At 46.6% G+C, this 19,275-nt stretch overlaps 1 protein-coding gene across 2 annotated transcripts in view; it reads left to right on the forward strand.

Moving 5' to 3' along the window:
- MED14 (mediator complex subunit 14) overlaps window positions 1–19,275 on the forward strand; it is a 1,766,813-nt gene that overhangs the window by 598,906 nt on the left and 1,148,632 nt on the right. For both annotated transcript variants that reach the window (XM_069636537.1, XM_069636538.1), the window contains exons 11-12: window positions 610–735; window positions 11,801–11,879. In XM_069636537.1, the coding sequence (XP_069492638.1) occupies window positions 610–735; window positions 11,801–11,879 (205 nt within the window). The remainder of the gene's footprint in view (window positions 1–609; window positions 736–11,800; window positions 11,880–19,275) is intronic.

Raw genomic sequence — 19,275 nt, forward strand, 5'->3', positions numbered from 1 at the left:
TTGCTCATGCAGTATGGAGGAAAGGGGATGGGACGTAACAGTAATGAATAGTTACTCATCGAGGTGACTAACATACTCTTAGTCCATAGACCCCTTTCCTCCATACATCCCACCATCCTCCCCCCTAATAAAACTGGTGTCATTAGGCAATGTTAATATATTGTCGACGCGTCTAGGGGGACTTTGGTGTGGCGCCGGAGAGCGGAGTCAGGGCAGCGCATGCTCCCAGGGTCGCACCCCCGCTCGCCTCTAAATTTTAAAGGGGAAGAAGGTTTTTTCTGGTGAAAAAGGTTGTCTCCCGTCCCTTGGAACGGACGCCCATGCAGAATGGAGGAAAGGGGGACTAAGCACTCACTACGGTGAGTAACATCATTTTTCATAGTCTAAGGCGTTTGCTTTCCAATCTCTGGAAGATTTCTATTTCAACCTAAAATGAACTAGACTCTCATTACTAGCAATGGACTTCTTTACTTCAACTACATATTGTTTTCGTCCCTCTTGCACCTTCATTTTATGTAATATATTTGTGTGCCATGTCATATATTGAAAGTTATTGAATTGATTTTTGCTTTCCGTTAACCAGGATTACTTTTTTTTTTGTTTTTGTAGCTTTTGTAGAGACTGCTCTCCCAACTCTAGTTATTCCAATCCTGGAACCGTGTGGTCGCTCAGAATGTCTACATATTTTTGTGGATCTACATTCTGGGATGTTCCAATTAATGCTTTATGGAATTGGTAAGTTAGAAGAAATTGTTGATTTTTACACAATTGATAAATGGAAACTCCTGTAAAAGATTGAAACAATTCTGATTGCAAAATGCATAATTTGAAGAATATTCTTTGACATGGTTTGCATCAATAGAGTTGAAAATGTCTCATTTATGTGGACTCCTAAACTGTATTTAATGTGTAAAATGTTACTATGTTTAAACTCCCCCCAATATATTTTAATTGAAGCCAAATACAGGCTGCATTACTGTGAATTTTAATTGAACTTCAAACGTAAGCCCTTTTTAACTTGAGTTTAGAAAATCAAATTACACAACTTAATTTCTTTCATTTTTATTAACCTCTGAAATTGACATTGTGGTTTATAGTCCCATAACTGAACCCAGACTTGATGGTAAATATGCAAGGTGAAGTGGAGGAAGGAGAAAGAAGATGAGACTGGAATGCCTCCTATTCATAATAACCAATTTCTCACCCTTGTACAACTCCCTGCCCGTCTGATGGCCTCAAAACACAATATACATGTTCTCTGCTGACTGCAGAAAATACCAATATTCATGAACTCAAAAGAATTGTAAATGAACCCTTCTTACAAAAGAGCGGCCACCACCATCCGCACCCGTATGGCTAAGCCAAAAAGTGAGGCTTCTGCAGCGTCAGTATTTGAGAACAGGATTGTTGTCTTCATCCGACTTACTGAGCCTGTCCATATACCATTAGGAAGCCCATACTCACTTTTTTTCAACTGTTCCTTAATAATCTGTAGGTCATGCAACCTTTGCTGTTTGTCTCTGTATAGACCACATTATCGATATATCCTGTTCCTGAAAAGTAGAACAAACATGTTTTGTTTATGATGTACTAGCGCTGGCAGAACTGTGCTTTCCTCTTAGGTTTCAATCCTGTCCCCCAAGGGGTAATCATTGTGCTATGTATACGAGATCTGGCCCTATGGAATAGTCCTATTAAAATAGTGTCGAGCAAAGTCGGGACCAGGTAAATGAACTCCTCACCATCCAGGTGGTCCAACACCAGGAATCTGCTAGTTAGGTGCCTTAAAGATATTTTCCATTCTGATGCTTGTTAATCTGCTTAGAATCACATGCTGTGCATTTGGTCCGACATCCAGTGCTAACTGCAGAGTATTGCATCTTGTCTTTCGGGGACCGAAAGGGGATGTCTGCATAGGCTTGTCTGCACCACTATCCCTATCGTGACGTGTAGTGTACCCAAAATCCCTCACGCGCCGAGGTCCCTCAGATTGTTTTTTTCCGCCCAAATAACTGGTTGCCCGTTTGCGTAGCTCTTATATAAGAGACATTGTTATATCCTTGTCTATCAACTTTGTCGATTATCCCCTGATAGTAACTTCGACGGTGCTTCCTGTGGTACGCCGAAGACAACGGGGGACTTCCACGGCTTAACTCAGCGGCTGAGCTGTCCACGTGGCCAAGCCCTCTGGCTGGCCTACACAGTAGGGAGAGTGGGGTCGGGGTGGTCATATCCTTTTAGCTATGTGTCTCCTCTTTTCCCCATCTTTGCCCTCTAGGTCTGGTGATCGCATTTATTACCTTTCGCTATGGAAAGGACACCATTTAGTTTTTGCCCCTCTTGCAGAGCCAGATACCCTTGGAAGGACGAACATGATAAGTGCAATAATTGTCTACCCCTTAACCACGACGAAGCACGGTGCCCGGCCTGTAGACTCCTTCAACCTAAAACGCTTAAGGAGCGCCGCGTTAAGCAGTGGGCCGCCTATGGCATGTCGCGGGATGGATCTTTTTCCCCCACCACTGCACCGGCCGAAAGTGATGGGGGTACTAGTGATGACAGGCATCTGTGTCGGATGCCATCGACCTCACGATGGACACTTCTAGGTCTGCCACGCCCGTCCCGCTAGGCCTGATGCAAGTCACGCTATGGGGAAAACACCTGGTGACAATGGCGTACAAGATCGCCGCACTAAAAGCACAACCCCAAACCCGGTTTCGACGGTACCGCCGAAACTGGCGAAAGCGCCAACAGGACCGCCGAAAATTTCGAAAGAATGCTCTGAACTTGAAGATCAACAGCCTTCCCCGCATCTGCAGCAGCGTCTTGCGACTGGGCCTTCAAAAAAGGGCTCTACCTCCAAACCACATTCGGCCGTCGAAGCGTGCTCGGCTGACGCTCTGACGCCCTCTAAGGCCCCGGTAGGGGAAAAATATACTGCTAGGCCTTCCAGTCATATGGCACCCCCCACTTTGCCGAATATCGCCGAAAGCATGGCTAGGATAGCTTTGGCAGTGGGGCTGAAGGCTAAAGACAAAACGAAGCACAAAGAGCGGGCCGTGGACCCGTCGAAAGACATTCCACAACACCCCGATGCTCAAGGGTATTATGAGGAGAGTCAGGAGCCTTTGGCTAGCTCTATTGGAAACAAATTTGGGCGCCATAGGGAGGAAAATGAAAATGTTCCATGCTTGGACCTTTCTGGTTCATCTAAATCAGGGGTGCACAATTGATTTTGACAAAGGGCCGAAAGTACCTTACATGATGGCTATAGTGGGCCGAATAGTAAATGTGGGTGGGGATGTGGGGCGTGGCGTGGCAGGATGCTTTTTCAACCCCCAATTTTTATTAAACACATGGAAAAAGAATACGTTTTTGAGGTGTAATGATTTTTATTTGTATTTCAAACTTACATTTTGTACTACACATTTTGCATTGTTATTTATTTCTATTTAGTTATTGCATATCGTCTTTTTAATTAAATTATATATATCTTATTGACACTTGATTGGACATTCAATTATTTTGGACTGCTATACTTTGCTGTTTGGATTTCCCAAAAGAAGTATGGCCTTCGTTGAGTCAGGTTTCCACAAAAATCAAAGGATGTGCATCTCCTAACTGTGCCTGTTTTAGCTTTATTTTTGGGTTCACTCTTTGAGTGTGACACTATGCCCCTTAGTCCACACCCCTCAAGCAAACACTATGCCCCTAGACACCCACCCCTCAAGCAAGTACTATGCCCCAAGACACCCACCCCTCATGCAAACACTATGCCCCAAGACACCCACCCCTCATGCAAACACTATGCCCCAAGACACCCACCCCTCATGCAAACACTATGCCCCAAGACACCCACCCCTCATGCAAACACTATGCCCCAAGACACCCACCCCTCATGCAAACACTATGCCCCAAGACACCCACCCCTCATGCAAACACTATGCCCCAAGACACCCACCCCTCTAGCAAACACTATGCCCCAAGACACCCACCCCTCTAGCAAACACTATGCCCCAAGACACCCACCCCTCTAGCAAATACTATGCCCCAAGACACCCACCCCTCATCCAAACACTATGCTCCAAGACACCCACCCCTCAAGCAAACACTATGCTCCAAGACACCCACCCCTCAAGCAAACACTATGTCCCAAGACACCCACCCTGAAGCAAACGCTATGCCCCAAGACACCCACCCCTGAAGCAAACACTATGCCCTATGGCCCCCAACCCCAACCAAAGACTATGCCCCCAAGCATGCACCATGCATACATACTCATACAGACCCCAAACCCCCACCCCCAACTCAGCACACAAACTCACAAGCATACACCAATACAGTATGCACCCATACAGACCCAAAGCCCCTCCCCCAACTCGGCACACAAACCCAAAAACATACACCATGCACCCATACAGACCCCCACCTCCAACTCACCATACAAACTCACAAGCATACACCATGAATCCATACAGACCTGAACCCCCCCACCCTGGCATCTCAACATACACTGCACTTGCACACAAAAACAAACATTCAGGCAGACCAGACACACACCCCACACCCGCATGCCAACATGCACTTTCACACAACAAACATTCAGGCAGACCCGACGCCCCCCTTCTCCCAGAATCTCAACATACAAGCAGCACAAAGGTCACACACACAAACACACACCCCACCCCAGGACGACGTGCTGGAAGGCAGGCTAGCTGGAACGCTGGCGTGGCAAGGCTGAAAAGCCGTAGTGCTGGCCCTCCATTGGTGCAGCACACACGCACTACGTGGCTCGTAGGAGCTACGTGGTTCGTGTGCCCTGAGCCAATGAGGGCCAGTTTTTTGTCCGGCCCGGAAGACAACAAAGACTTTTCCTAATGGAAGGTGGCCGATGCTGCTTGCGGGCCGCCCTCCATTAGGAAAGTCTTTGTTGCTGGCGGGCCAGACAAAACGGCATGGCAGGCTGCAACTGGCCCGCGGGCCGTATGTTGTGCACCCATGATCTAAATGGACTAAAGAAAAATGTGAAGGGTGCATGGACCGTTTGCGAAAGTTTGTTCCACTTTCAGAGCAACCTACCCCCAAGAGACCTCGGGAGGACCATCCCTTTGTGCCTGTTTTTAAATTTCCTAGAAATTTTGGACCTTCTCAAGAACATTTCACTTCTATCCACCAAGAAGATGAGATCCAGATGGACACTTACTAGGACATTTATGAGGAAGAGGATACTACCTTCTTACAAGACAACACTGTGGGATGACCAGGCAGATCCCACGGAAGGCTGGGAAGACACTCACCAGGTTGAGACGGAATGTTTGGATTCCCCTCCCTCCACTCTGGCCAGCCAGGCTTCCCCAGTAGACGATTAGATGGCATTCAATGCCATCCTTAGAAAGGTGCCAGATTATTTTAAAATGGCCACCCTGGAGGCTCTACCTGAACAAGATTTCGTGAAGGATATTCTTAAAGAAACCCCCCCCACCCTCTAGCCAAGCCATACCTCTCCTGAATTCCATTAAAAAGAAATTGGCTCCATCCCTGGTCACACCAGCCCAGACTAGGGCAATAAATCCAAGGGTGGAGAAATTACTTCAGCCATCGCCTACTGACCCTACATATATTAAAGGCCATGCCACCCCCGAGTCCCTAGTGGTTACCACCACCTGGAAACAGGTGGGAGTACCCCTTGCTACGGGAGAGGCTCCTTCATATAAGGAGTCAAAAAGATTGTATGCCTTGGGTAAGAGAATTACCCTGCAGCTGCTTTTACCACGTGCATAGCAAACACTAGGTTGCTTGCCAGTCATGCCGATGCACAGTGGAACCTTTTATACAAGAAGGTCTCCAGGAGGTGCCTGAATCCGCAAGAACCAAATTACTCGCCATCGTGGCCGAGGGCAGGCAGGTCAATCAAAATGTACTAAAAATCACTCTGGATACTGCAGAGATGGCAGGAAGATCCCTAGCTCAGGGCACCCTGCTCAAGCTGCACACTTGGCTCCAAAACTCAGGCTTTAAGCCGGAGACCCAAGCAGCTCTTGTTAATAAACCTATCAAGGAGTCAAATCACTTTGGGAAAGCAGTCGACGATGATCTAGAGACTGCCAAAAAAGAGCATGAGACTCTTAAGTCCCTTCAACAAATCGCACAAAAACCCTCCGCCCAGAGGGGAAGCGGTTCCTGCTGGTCCTTTCGAGGCCAATCCCGTTGTGCACAAAACATGTACAATACGGGAAACACCTGGAACTCAGGACAAGCATCCAGCACCCCTGCCAACTATCCACCTAGTGGTCAGCGGCGCTGGAAAGGCAGAGGCCCCAACTCCAGGGGAGCCACAGCCTCTGGTCAGAAATGACATACGGATCCAGGTCCCCTCCCATGTCACCCCGGTCGGGGGGCACTTAACATCTTTCCTTTCGGCATGAAAGGGGATTACATCAGACCAGTGTGTTCTAAAAACAGTCGTCCATTGGTACTGTGTGGAATTCGCCCGACCCCACCCCCCAAATACCCTCACCCACACCACAATTCAGACCGCCCAGAGCACGATGCCTGACACCAGACCATCTGCGAATCCTAATACAAGAAGTAGAGGCACTTCTGGGAAAGGACACCATTGAAGCCGTCTCTATTCTTCAGATAAACAAGGGTTTTTATTCAGTGTACCTCCTTGTCCACAAAAAGGACCACACCATGCGCCCTGTGTTAGAATTGTGCCCAGCGAACAAAGTTGTCAAACCTCAAAAGTTTTGTTTGGTAACCCTGCTAGAAGTAATCCCACCGTTGAAACAGGGGGATTACATGGCAACATTGGACATGAAAGATGCATACTTTCATATTTCACTGGACCTTTCCATCCTCAACCTCTCCCTAACCCTGCAAAAATTCAAGATGGTTACGCCAGCTTTTGTAGTGGAGACATTGGACAGGGGAGACTGGATGTGCTCCCTGGATCGGAATGATGCATACCTACTCGTTCCGATTTGGCAGCCCCATCGTTCTTTCCTACAGTTCAGGATCATAGGCTACCATATCCAAAAAAAAAGTCCTTCCATTTGGCCTCAAATCGGCCCTCAGGGTCTTTACCAGACTCATCAATGCTTTGGCGGCCCTCCTCAGAGCGCAGGGCCTCCGCATATACCCATACCTCGACGACTAGCTCGTCAGGAAGCGGTTTGCCACTCTTCCCATGCCCTTATGAACACACTGCACGACCTGGGCTTCTCGCTCAACCACAGGAAGTCACAGCTGCACCCTAAGCAGACTGATATTCCTGGGACTCATTTGGGACACGTGCTCCGAGAGGGTTTTCCCATTGGAGGACATAATCTCAGCCATCGAGAGGGCCACCGCCCACTTCCTCAGCAGAGAGGTGACCTTGGCATGGTGGCACCAACATCTCCTGGGTCTACTGGCGGTGGTACTGTTAGCCGTGCCAAACACGAGACTAAGGATGAGAAGGATTCAGCTGCACTTCGCGGCCTCATGGAATCGGGAGCGGAGCTCGCAGAGATCAATGTTCCTCCATCTCTCACCCGGACCTCATGGTCCATGGACTGCAACCTACGAACGGCAAGCCCTTTCGGCTTCCCTCCCCGCAGGCCACCATCACCACAGACTCCTCGCTCAAGGGCTGGGGAGCCACCCTGGATGATCTCTCGGTCCACGGCACCTGGACTCGACAGGAGCAAGAATACCACATCAATTGGTTGGAGCTGAACGCAATCTCGCTAGCGCTCTGAGCATTCCTACCACTTCTCAAGGACAAGGCTGTCCTCATCCAGACAGACAACTCGACCAGCATGTACTACGTCAACGAGCATGGAGGCACCAGATTCCCCCTCCTCTGTACAGACTGGCTATCGGCATGTGGGAATGGGCCCTGGAAAATGACATTTACCTCTCGGCTGCCCACCTCCTGGGGGAATCCAACCTGGAGGTGGACAGGTTCAGCAGGCTGGGAGCTGACAATTACGAGTGGCAGCTAAACAACCTCTATATTCTGGAGATCTTCGACAGGTGGGGTCACCCTCAAGTGGATCTCTTTGCCACCTTGCACAACAAGAAGTGTCCCCAGTTTGCACCCTGGCAGGGTCAGGGCCCCGGCTCTTTGCGACGCATTTCACCTCCAGTGGACCGGCATGAAGGCTTACGCAGGTTAATTTGCAAGATCAAGGAGTCTTACAGACTCCTCATCATTCTGATAGCTCCTTGGTGGCCGGCAGGCCATGGTTTTCGGAACTTCTCAGCCTCTCGGAGGTGCCCCCGATACACCTTCTGAGGGGCCCAGCATATCTTTTCAGGGGGGCAGAATCATCCACCCCGCACCAGGGAAACTAGCCCTCACATCGTTGTACCTGAGCAGGTAACACTTCTGTACCTTAGTCTCTCACAGGCCAATCTGGAGATCTTACAGGGTGCCAGGAGCAAAGCCACCAGGGCCCAGTACAAAAGCAAATGGACCAGATTCTGCCACTGAGCAGACTCCAAGGGAATTGACCACTTGGCCTGCAATTTGGACGACATGCTCTCCTTTTCGGCTCATTCGAGCGTACAGGTAGACGCCTTTCGTACATACCTTGCAGCCATAGGGGCTTACAGGAACTCAGAGGGAGTTATTTTTTCCTCCTCCAACCCTATTGCCAAGAAACATGGTTTACCCGCCTGTCTAGAGACCGAACCCTGTGTGGGAACTTTACATAGTCGTGGGTGCCCTGGCGCACAAACCATTCAAGCCAGTGGCGTCCGTGGACATTAGGCTGGTCACCATCAAGACGGCCTTACTAGTCAGTCTTACCTCGGCTCGTAGAGTCAGCGAGATCCAGGCGCTGGTCGCCTCTGAACCATATACCACCTTTCACAATGACAAGATAGTAATGCGGACGCAGCAGGCATTTCTGCCCAAGGTTCCATCTGCATTTCACTTTAACGTAGAAATAGTCCTTCCTACGCCCTTTCCCGATCCCAAGGACGAAGCACAGAGAGTGCTGCACTGCCTGGATGTCAGGCGTGCCCTACAATTCTACTTGGACAGGACCAAGGGCTTCCGCAATTCAGATGCTCTATTTGTCACCTTCGGAGGCTCAAGGCCAGGCTATCGGGCTTCTAAGTCCTCCATATCCCGCTGGATGGGCTCTGCCATCAAAGAAGCGTATAAGGGCCAGCTCAAGCCGCTCCCGGCCAACATGCATGCCTACGCAGTTAGGGCCAAGGTAACGGCCATCGCATTCCAGTGCCATGTCCCTTGGCAAGTCATAAAGCTTAACTTAAAAAGCGTGCCTAATAGCGTCACTGTGTTAATGTTGAACCTAGAAAGTGCGCCCTAACAGCGTCACTGTATTATAGCTAAATTAAGATGGTATGTATAATGTTGAATTTAGTAGGTATTCCCAACATCATTGAGTGTGCCTAGTCGCATACACTTTACTGTTTACCACAATATCACACTACTACGCTTACTCTCTCCTATACACCACCATTCAACTAGAACACAGCAGTACTATGGCACATTCGGTAAAGCTGCTCTCATACTAACATGACTCGTCAAACTACCTAATAAAACACAGCTAGCTAGCACATTCCGGCTAGCTTAGGCGTCTCCTCAGGCCTAACACAGCCAGAACTCAGTCTGGATGTCCACCCTCCAGACTGAACACATTCAACTGATCTCCTCAGCACCACACCTACCGCTAAGAAGCAGCTATCATGCAACAACCCCACCAGCTGCACACATAACTGTTGCGCCCATGCATTTTACGACTCTGTCTCTCTCAACAGACTTGGAACTGCGGTTATTGAGGGCGTGCAACCTACCAGCGCCTTGAGAACATACCAATGATACATAAGGCGCTATACAAATGCAAAATAACATAACATAACATAAGCAGGGTGGCCACTTGGGCCTCTCCCTCGGCTTTATGCAAGCATTTCTGTTTGGACGCCGGCTCTAGATCTGATGCGGCTTCCGGACAGGTGGTTCTCAAGAACCTATTTGATAAAGGAGGGTCTCCTCTCCACCCTGGGGCTACAATCAGTTGTAATCATCGATGCAGTATGGAAGAAAGGGGACGGGATGTAAGAGTAGTTATAAATTACTCACCGTAGTGACTAACGTACTCTTAGTCCATAGTCCCCTTTCCTCCATACGTCCCACCAACCTCCCCCCTAATAATACTGGTGTCATTAGGCAATGTTGAATCTATTGTCGACACGTCAATGGGGACTGAGGTATATCGCCGGAGGGCGGAGTCAGGACAACGCATGCTCCCTGGGCCGCGCGCCTCTCAATTTAAAGGGGAGGAAGGTTTTTTCTGGTGAAAAAGGTTCTGTCTCCCATTCCTTGGAAGGGACGCCCATGCAGTATGGGGGAAAGGGGACTAAGAGTATGTTAGTCACTACGGTAACTTATAATTACTGCCGAATTTCAGCCTTCAACCCTCAAGGAATCCTGTCTTGAAAGGGCTTCTGCAACTGGAAGGACGCCTGCCGTCGTCTGTGTGGTGGCCATCGCTGGATCTCGCCTATCCCTGTCCCGTGAAGTGTCCTGAAGAGGGCTGCTTCAGTGTACTCTGCATTTCCCCGTTGACAAGGGTTGCACTCTGTTACTGGCTTCGTCCAGAAGAATACTTGTAAAGCAGCCCCATGGCACCTCTCACCTGAATAAATGGCACAAAATCCAACCTCCAGCGACCCAGAGTCGCCCTATCCAGTCATCTGGGAAAATCTTAGTCCGGGGAGAAAGTAAACTCAAAGCATGTCTCCCTCTGCCCTCCGTAGGATAGCATTGAGAATTAGTCTTTGTATCCTTCCATTGCACTGCTTGTTGGTTGTCGCACCTGGTCTTTGAAACCTGGAAGATAAGAACACATTTTTACTTAACGTTACCTTTGATGCATCTCTACTTTTGAATCATCTCTAACACGAGTACTTTTCCTGTATCAGATCTGGGGAGAAGCACTGTGACTTTTAGGCACACACCCCCACTTTTCTTAGGGATTGGACTACTGAGCTAGGGCATATCACTTGTGACTTGGTTCCTTCTTTACTGCATCACTTTACATACCTCCTTTGTTGATACAATTCATTGAATGCATTTTTAGAACCTATGGTGACTATATATGTTTATTATTGGGTGTTGTGCGTTATTATCACCTGCTTGTTTCCATTTTCGTGTGTGTTTTAGGCTTAAAATAAATACTCTATTTTTGTACATTCCTGCCTAATTTTCATTGTGTGCTATCCTGTGTGGACTCATTGACAGGCTCGCACTCGCCTGAGACTAAGCCTTGATTATTTTCCATTGCTACCTCGATTGGATTTTGTCTAAACTCTGTGGCTGTTCAACATAACTAAGGGCCTCCGGGCGCAGTGCACTTTACAAATAAACAAATAAAATAAAAATAATATTAGATGGACTCCTAAAATCTGTCCACCGAGCTAGATTCTAGAAATTCATCTTAAAACACTCCCACAGGGCTAGTTCTGAAAATCCCTACTAACTACCGCACCCGTAACATGAGCAATTATAACCGTTCTGTCAACTCTAGAACATAAATGTGTCTTGAATCTGCAATCCAATGAAAATAGATGCCACTGCATGTCGGTTTTCTTACCTGCAGAGGTCGGCACAATCCCCTTTACAGGGTAGTTAACTTGATAATTTTAGGAATCTTCACCAATTCTTAAATGGTTCATTAGCAAAAAAGGATATTTTTTATAAGATTGGCAGTAACATGTTTTGTGCACCAGAAGGATAGTGGTATGTCTTTTTCTAAAAATGTTTGAACCTTTATTTTTCCAGACCAGCCAACGCTGGATGATATAGAGAAGTCCATCAATGATGATATGAAGCGCATCATTCCTTGGCTTCAGCAACTCAAGTAAGTTGTTTATGAATAGTTAAATGTATTTACCAATGTGGTAGTCGAAAACACTGTTTAAACAATCTAATATCACCTTGTAAGATGTGTAATAGAAAAACAATGCATCAGTAGGGTTTGTATGTTTGTGTGTAATCTTTGTGTTGGGGAGAATTCTCAGAAATGTGCTAATTCCCTCCACCTTACAGACTCCCAGCAACTTGGCTGGATTTTGAGCACTTGATATTGTTAACCTGGAGAGAGTGAGACCCTTTTCCCCACTCTCTAATGTATTTTAATATGTTTTTGTATACTGTTTCTTTTGGTTGCGGAGTCTGACAAACTCCATAGGCATCATCTTTTACATTGTGTCACACATCACCTTCAGTGCATTGGCACAGGGAAGTCTTCCAGATGTCCCAAAGGTTTAAATACCTTCTCTGGGATAGATTGTTTCCCAGAGCAGTAAAGTGAAATTGACTTTACTTATATTTGTAACTTTTTAGACCCACCACACACTATCTTACAATAGGGTGCTGGGGAGGCTACTTAGTATCTCCTTTGTCTAACTGCTCATGTATCTTTTGTATGTTACCCTTTCCTCGATGAATGGCTGGTGGCAGTGGTTTACCTTTAAACTACTGTGGTGTTCATTTACCGTGGGCTGCCTTCGCAGCTGCAGTAAAGCACCCTAGGGTGCCTTTTTTGTCAAAATGGCCCCAGTCGTCTTTTTTCGCCATTTCTTTGCGGAATCATCCTTCTTGAGATTTACTCTGTGCGCCAAACCAGGTTTGGTCCCTTGGTTGGCTCTGCATTTGGCGGGATTCATGAGTGAAGCCCGCCTCTGTCTCCAGGCTGTCTGGGGGGGCAGGAAGTGAGGGAGGTGCCCGAAACTCTGTGTGCTTTGTCTCCTAGGAGACCCAAATGCCCTCTATAGTGATTAGCCATCTGACTGTCCTGCGGGGACAGCCTCCCTGCTGGGTGACTGACAGCTAGGCTGGAATGAATGGGGGAGAACTGAATAAAAGGTAAGGCTTTTGGCTTGGAAGTCAACCACTGGACGAAGGAACCGAAGAAGAACTTGAAGAGAATACCTGCTGCAACTCCTGGACCGTTGGTTTGCCCGGTGAAACCCTGCTGCTGTGCTGAAACTCATAATTCATAGTGACAGATAAGCCCCTGCCAGAACGACTTCTCCCTTTTGAGTTGCTGGGACCAATCAATTCCAAAGTAAGCCTCCTGGACATCCATCTCGGAGCTGGTTGATTTTTCCTCAAAGTTGCTGCTGGAAACCGAATAGCCAGGTAGAAGAACACCAGATTGTTTGCGTTGCTTTTAAGTTGGCCAAGAGCTCTAGGAAAATCCTCCAGACTCCCAGGAAGCAGGACTGACTGAGCCTGAGCCCCCTCAACGGAGTGCGGAAGCAAGAAAAGTCCATCTTAACAGCCAGAAACCGTAGTGTTGCTATTTGCGTTACATTAGTCGCAAGGAGCTGAAACATGAAGTGCCACTTGTTTGAAGATTGCTGGTTACGAGCGGTGACCGTCCCGTTGTCTCCAGAAGTCCTGCCTCTTGTCCCCATGACTGAGGCCCAGGAACAGAGAGATCTGCAGAGCTGCATAGGAACAGAAGTCATCTGCTGCACTTTTTCTTCAATCCAAAGGTACTGTAAAGTCTGAGAGAACTTACCTCTTATTGTAGAGTTGCTTGCATCTTCTACTACTCACAAGTCTAACTAGCTTGTGGCTTACATTGATTCTTCTTTTCTGCAAAGACTTCTAAAACATTGTGCAAAGACTTTTCTTACTTACCAGTAGTGCTTCAACTCATGTAACACTTTTGCCCATTGACTTTGGCTTAACCTCTTCTACTGAATGAATCTGCTTAGGGGATCCAAAAGTATTTTCCTGCTTAAGAATATTTGTGGTCTCTTGTTTGTTCTAATAACCTTTTCCTTTGACCCAGTTCTAAAAGCAACAGTAAAATATTAATGTCCCCAGAACTCTAACTATTGAAGTCACCTGAGGGTGTAGGTTGTGATGTGGGCCATCCCAAAAGGGTCTTTACTGATTTAGAAACCAAGTGTATCGTTTTGGAGTGTATTTGTGTGTTGCTTTTATATTGCTCCATTGTGAAGAAGGCTTATTCTAACTGACGGATAAATAAATGTATAATTGTTAGTCAAGAAACCTTGTGTGTAAGAGTTTATTTGAATACTTGTCACTATGAATCTCTGTGTAACTCTCCTAAAGCTCACATTGACCTCTCTTGAGAAAAGCCTGGCTGTTCAATACACTACCAACCTTTGTAGTACAGACTTATACCAAAGGTTGGGTTCCTATTGCCAGGAGGTCAGGGTTGTTGTACTGCACCCAAAGGGTACTGCATACAATCTTGCCTAACGCTTTGTCAGTGTCATGCTCTTGGGTCCTGATTGATAGTCTACACAGTGACTCTTGTAGTGACGCTTTTAAGTAGTATATAAATACAGGAGTCTGTTTGCTCTTTAATGCACTAGATAATCATTTCGGTTTTCATTTTATGTAGCATTTTTCTGCTACTTGCTTAATGTGCTCAGTTTGGGTATCTGGGTTGCCTTTCGTTACGTTGAAGACAGATTACCTTCTCATACACTTGTAAAGTGTCTTAGAGCCCCATGGCTTTATTCTTTTTACTTTTTTGGTTTTCCATGTGTCCTCTGTTTGTCGTGTCAACGATCCTTGAAACTGTGGTTACTTCTTAAATTAATCTGTGATGAAGTGCACTGTTAGGCTGCCAGTAGTATGCCTGCATAATGATTGAGCTTGAGCTCTGTTAAATGATTAACATTCATCAGGAGTATTCTGATCTCGTTCCACTTGTTGTGGCTTGTAAGGAGACTATGGAACACCCATTTCTCTTATATTGAGCCACTATCGCTGCAGGGCTGACTTTGTTGCCAGGCGGTAGTTTGCTGCCTATGAAACATAGACTGTAGTGTCAGAGGACGCACACTCCTGGCGTTTTGTGAGACCTGCGGCAGCGGTTCAGAGAAGCACTATAAAGGCTCCTGGGGAAAGCAGTTACTTCCTCACTCAACAGATCCTGATTGATTGCCGGGCCGGGTATGACTCAGTTAGCTAACTAATTAAATTGATAGTTTCTGGGAAAGAGTTGGAAGACTCATGAAAGCTTCTTTTGCGCTGAGTTCCCAATCTCCTAACTCGAGCCGGGAGATATTTCTCAACTTGGACTGTACTAAACATTTTAGGAAGCACTTGAGGAAGATGCTTCCTTCTATTAAAAAAGCTCAAACCCACCTGATGTAGTTTGGATATACTACCTGCTTTTGTAGCACAGCTTCATTTTCTAACATTGACCAATTGATGAAATTGTCTATCCATTAAGTGATTGTTGCTCATGGACTAAAAATGCTCTTTTTATCTGCTCTTGAAGAACCCCTCTCTGGATCTATATGTGCTAGGGGATCATTGACCTATTGCAGGCCTGCCTTCGATTAGCAAAATCCTAGAGAGTAGTGAACACAGCAGTTAGGGTCTTTGGGGTGTACAAAACGATCCTGGATCCCCGTCAGTCGGGCGTCTTCTGTAGACAATTGTTACAGCACTTTTTGTACTACCCTCTGAAGGTGCTAGAACCACTAACCCCAATAGGAAGACCAACACACCTGATTAGAAAGGGAAGCCAAACCTCTTCATGTAGTGTGACAAGACCTGCAATCTGCCCTTGTCAAGATGGACCAGTGAGATTTCCAGAGTCCTATCCCTGGGGGGGATGGTAGAGGTTTAGAGGGCCTCATTTCCTGTCCTCCTTCTGACGACATGCACCACTACAGACCACTGTCCTCTCCAGCCTTACCTCAAATGTCAGATACTTGCCAGTGACTTCCTGGTACTTTCTGAGCTCCAGCAGTGGAAGCAGGAGGCAAAATAAACATGGAACTGATGAAACGGATGAGACCCAAACAATCACCAGACCACTGCAGTGTCCGACCACAGTTGTAGGCAAGATGTTCTATTTGCATCTTTCCTGCCATAGTTTCCTTGGGAACCCCATTGTTTTTGCTCAGTTTTTGATCCTGTCCTGACTTTTCGAAGGGGTGTAAAGCCTTCAGCTTCACTTCCTTTGCCTTTTACTCTTATGTTATGGGGAAACTGATCAGTCCTTCAGACAATTAGTACTGGGGAACTTAGTTTCCCTTTTTGAATGATTGTATTTTTATATTGAGCAAATCATCTTAACATACAGTGCAATGGGGCTGCTTTTGTATCACCCTAGCTTTTTTACACAGAGGTTTTAGGGTTACTTTTATATGTGCCTAAAGACAAATTAGTGGCAACTGTTTGTTTTGCCGTTTTTGCATTATTTTTGCTGTTCACATTTGCGTTTACAACATATGGCTAGTGTCCTAAAATTGCTGTGCCACGAGATTTTCAGTTATTTGGCCATATTGTGGTTTGGCCTTCTTCCTCCCTCCTCAAGTCAGGAGTGTCTTTATAAGGTTATGCACTTGCCCAGGAATGCTGCTGATTTCACGGGCTAGTGAGCCTGAATGTGTTTGGCCCAGGAAGGGGGCTGGGAATGTCTAGTCCCTTTCTGCATCCTTCGTGCCAGAAAGTATGCTGCTGGGGCGAATGTGAAACCAGTAGTTGTCCCTGATTGGACGACTGGCTGTTTGAATGGTGCAGATCCATACCATCGGTGGGCTTGGACTTGCTTCCAGCTTGGATTTTGGCTAAAAGCTGGACCTCTGCAGCTCTTCTTTACATCTAAAGTGGTGCCAAGAATCCCTTCAAGAAGAGCAGACTGTTGAAAATCCAAAGACTACTCCTAAAGTGGCTCAGCATCCCTTTCAGTGGCTGGCCCAGTGAAGCCCTGCTCCTCTGCTTGATCTCTGAAGATCTTGAGTGGTGTTTGCGCCCTTGGACTAGTGGAACCAACTAATCTTAAGGATTTCTTGAGGATCCTGCTCTCAGTTTTTGGAAGTGTCCCTTCACTGCCTGGTGGGCTGACTAGTTCTCTCGTGGACTACCTCGCCAGAAGCATCGCTGTTCCACCATCAAGTCTGGAACTTTGGTGGTCACAAGTATGTTCCATAAGTCACATTCCCCCCTGAATCCTAGCTTGCCACCTTCACGGGAGCCTGTGCTGGAGCAGCTTTTGTAACCATGAATGGAAGGTCTCCTGTCCTTGCCTGCAAACAGTGATTGTTGCTGGAACTCCCCTTCCTCCATCCAGTAAAGTGTCTTAAGGAGGCCTGCATCAATGATTCCACATTTCATCACCAATATGTGTTTCATCTTGCATCATTATCTGACTGGAGGAATCCTCGAACATGCAACTCCTGGGTGACCTCTCACTGGAAAAAAGGGCGGAGGATTGAGCCCCCAGCGATCTCCAGAAGATGCACAGACATCTGGGGAAACAAGAGTCAGTGGGGTAAGCATCTGTGTGACTGATCAACCCCCCGGTCTCCGTAGGATAACATTGGTATAAAGTCCCCTTTTTGTTTCCTAAAATACAAAAAAGGTAGCAGGCGCCCCTCTCTCGAAAGATCAGAGCATGATAACCTGCTCAGTGGTTATTAACCACTTTGAGAGTTCGCAGCCATCTGCTTTTTGGTCACTGTACCCTTCACAGATGGGAAATATCCATTTGCATATCAGTCTTTGTCCCGCCCACATGGGCAGTCCAGCACCGAAATGCTATGGCAATTCCCTTCTTAACAAGAGTACCAACAGCAACCCCATACCCGTGTTCCAGCCTTGTTGGGCCTCATCAGTGAGGTAGAGCTGTGCATCTCTGGGCACAGTGCGCAGGGAGTCCACATCTGGTTGCCCCCAGGTAACTTAGGGTGACCAACCCCAAGTTCCTTCCAAAAATACCAAAAGGGTAGCAGGTGCCCCTCTCTCGAAAGAACACGGCATGATAACCTGTTCAGTGGTTATTAACCACTTTGAGAGTTCGCAGCCATCTGCTTTTTGCTCACTGTACCTTTCATAGACGGGAAATATCCATTTGCATATCAGTGTTTGTCCCTTTTTGTTTTCTATTGCCATTTCTCTTATCTTTGGTCATCCAACCTGGATCGGGTATACTTCTCCTCGGTTAGCCTTTGGTCTGGAAGAAAGGTTAACACTTAACTTTCCTTTGGTAAATTATTGTAAAACTTGAAAATAGTTTGATACTAATCATCCGCACAAACACATTGCTTCATTTTAACAAGAAGAACTCTTAGTTGTCACTTTAGGGCATAAGGCCCCTTTCATCTTAATGTTTGGTGCAGGTATTGAACTTGTGACTGATTCCCATCATTTTATTGCATCTACAGTATTTACCTGCTTTGACTGAAAGTTGTTGGCTGATGTCTATTATGTGAATGTAATGGCAATTGTATATATTTGTATTATAGAGTATTGTGTGATGGCACTACCTGTTAGTTTCTTTTTTCAGTGTGTTCTGAAGGTCTTTAATAACTGTATGTTTATAACTGACTGTCTAAATTGAATTGTTTGCTTTGTGTGTTCTCATTGAGGGCCTCTGACCCCACTCACACTCTCCTGAACCCAAGCCTTGACTGCTCTCGATTGCTACCTTGGCTATATTTTGAGCTTCCTGTTGACCATAATTGGGGTGGTCTCCCAAAATGTGTCCACCAGACCAGATTCTAAAAATGCATCTTAAACTAGAACCCAGAGTGGGCCTAGAGATCCAACCCCAAGATAGCGTGTGAACCCCGAGGCCCTGGGGTGGGAGAGATACCAAAGGGGTTCAGAGAAGAAGCTGAAAAGGAGGAGACAAGACATTTTTCCATGGCTTTCTTTTGGACTGTGATTTGGGCGAGAAGCCCCCTTCTAAAACGGATTGCCCCGGATGGGGTCAATCCTGCCACAAGAGCCAATTGTCTTCACCACAGATTGAAGAAAATCACCAACTCTCATCCTTCTTAAAACAGTAAGCTTGTGGCTCCATTTGACTGAATGTAATGCATTTTGCCATCCAACAACATGTTGACAGGTGAAACGTGTTTCCTAATATGGAATCACTGTGAAAAACAATTGGCAGAGATTTGTTTTCATTGCCTGACCGGTGTAAACACAGGTCCATCTGGGAGCATTGTATGGGGCAACAGAAGCATTAGATGCCTTGCACAAAAAAGAATTGCTAATATCTTGTAGTCCAAGTTAAAAAGGAATAAAAGATGAGAAGAACAGTAATTGCCATCTTTTTCTGCTTTAAGTAGGACTGTCAGCAATGCCTACCTTGTGGATTATGAATCCATGCCCCTGCACATTCATACCAGAAAAAATACAGCCCGCTAGGGAAAAAGGCCCAAGACACTCGTGCAAGAATAACTAGTATGTATTTCTACAAAAATAGGAATACATCAGCAAAGAACTCTGCTGCCACGGTTCGT

Source organism: Ambystoma mexicanum, chromosome 7p (genome assembly GCF_040938575.1).
Source record: "Ambystoma mexicanum isolate Mex_15411 chromosome 7p, UKY_AmexF1_1, whole genome shotgun sequence".
NCBI classification, from domain to species: Eukaryota; Metazoa; Chordata; class Amphibia; order Caudata; family Ambystomatidae; genus Ambystoma; species Ambystoma mexicanum.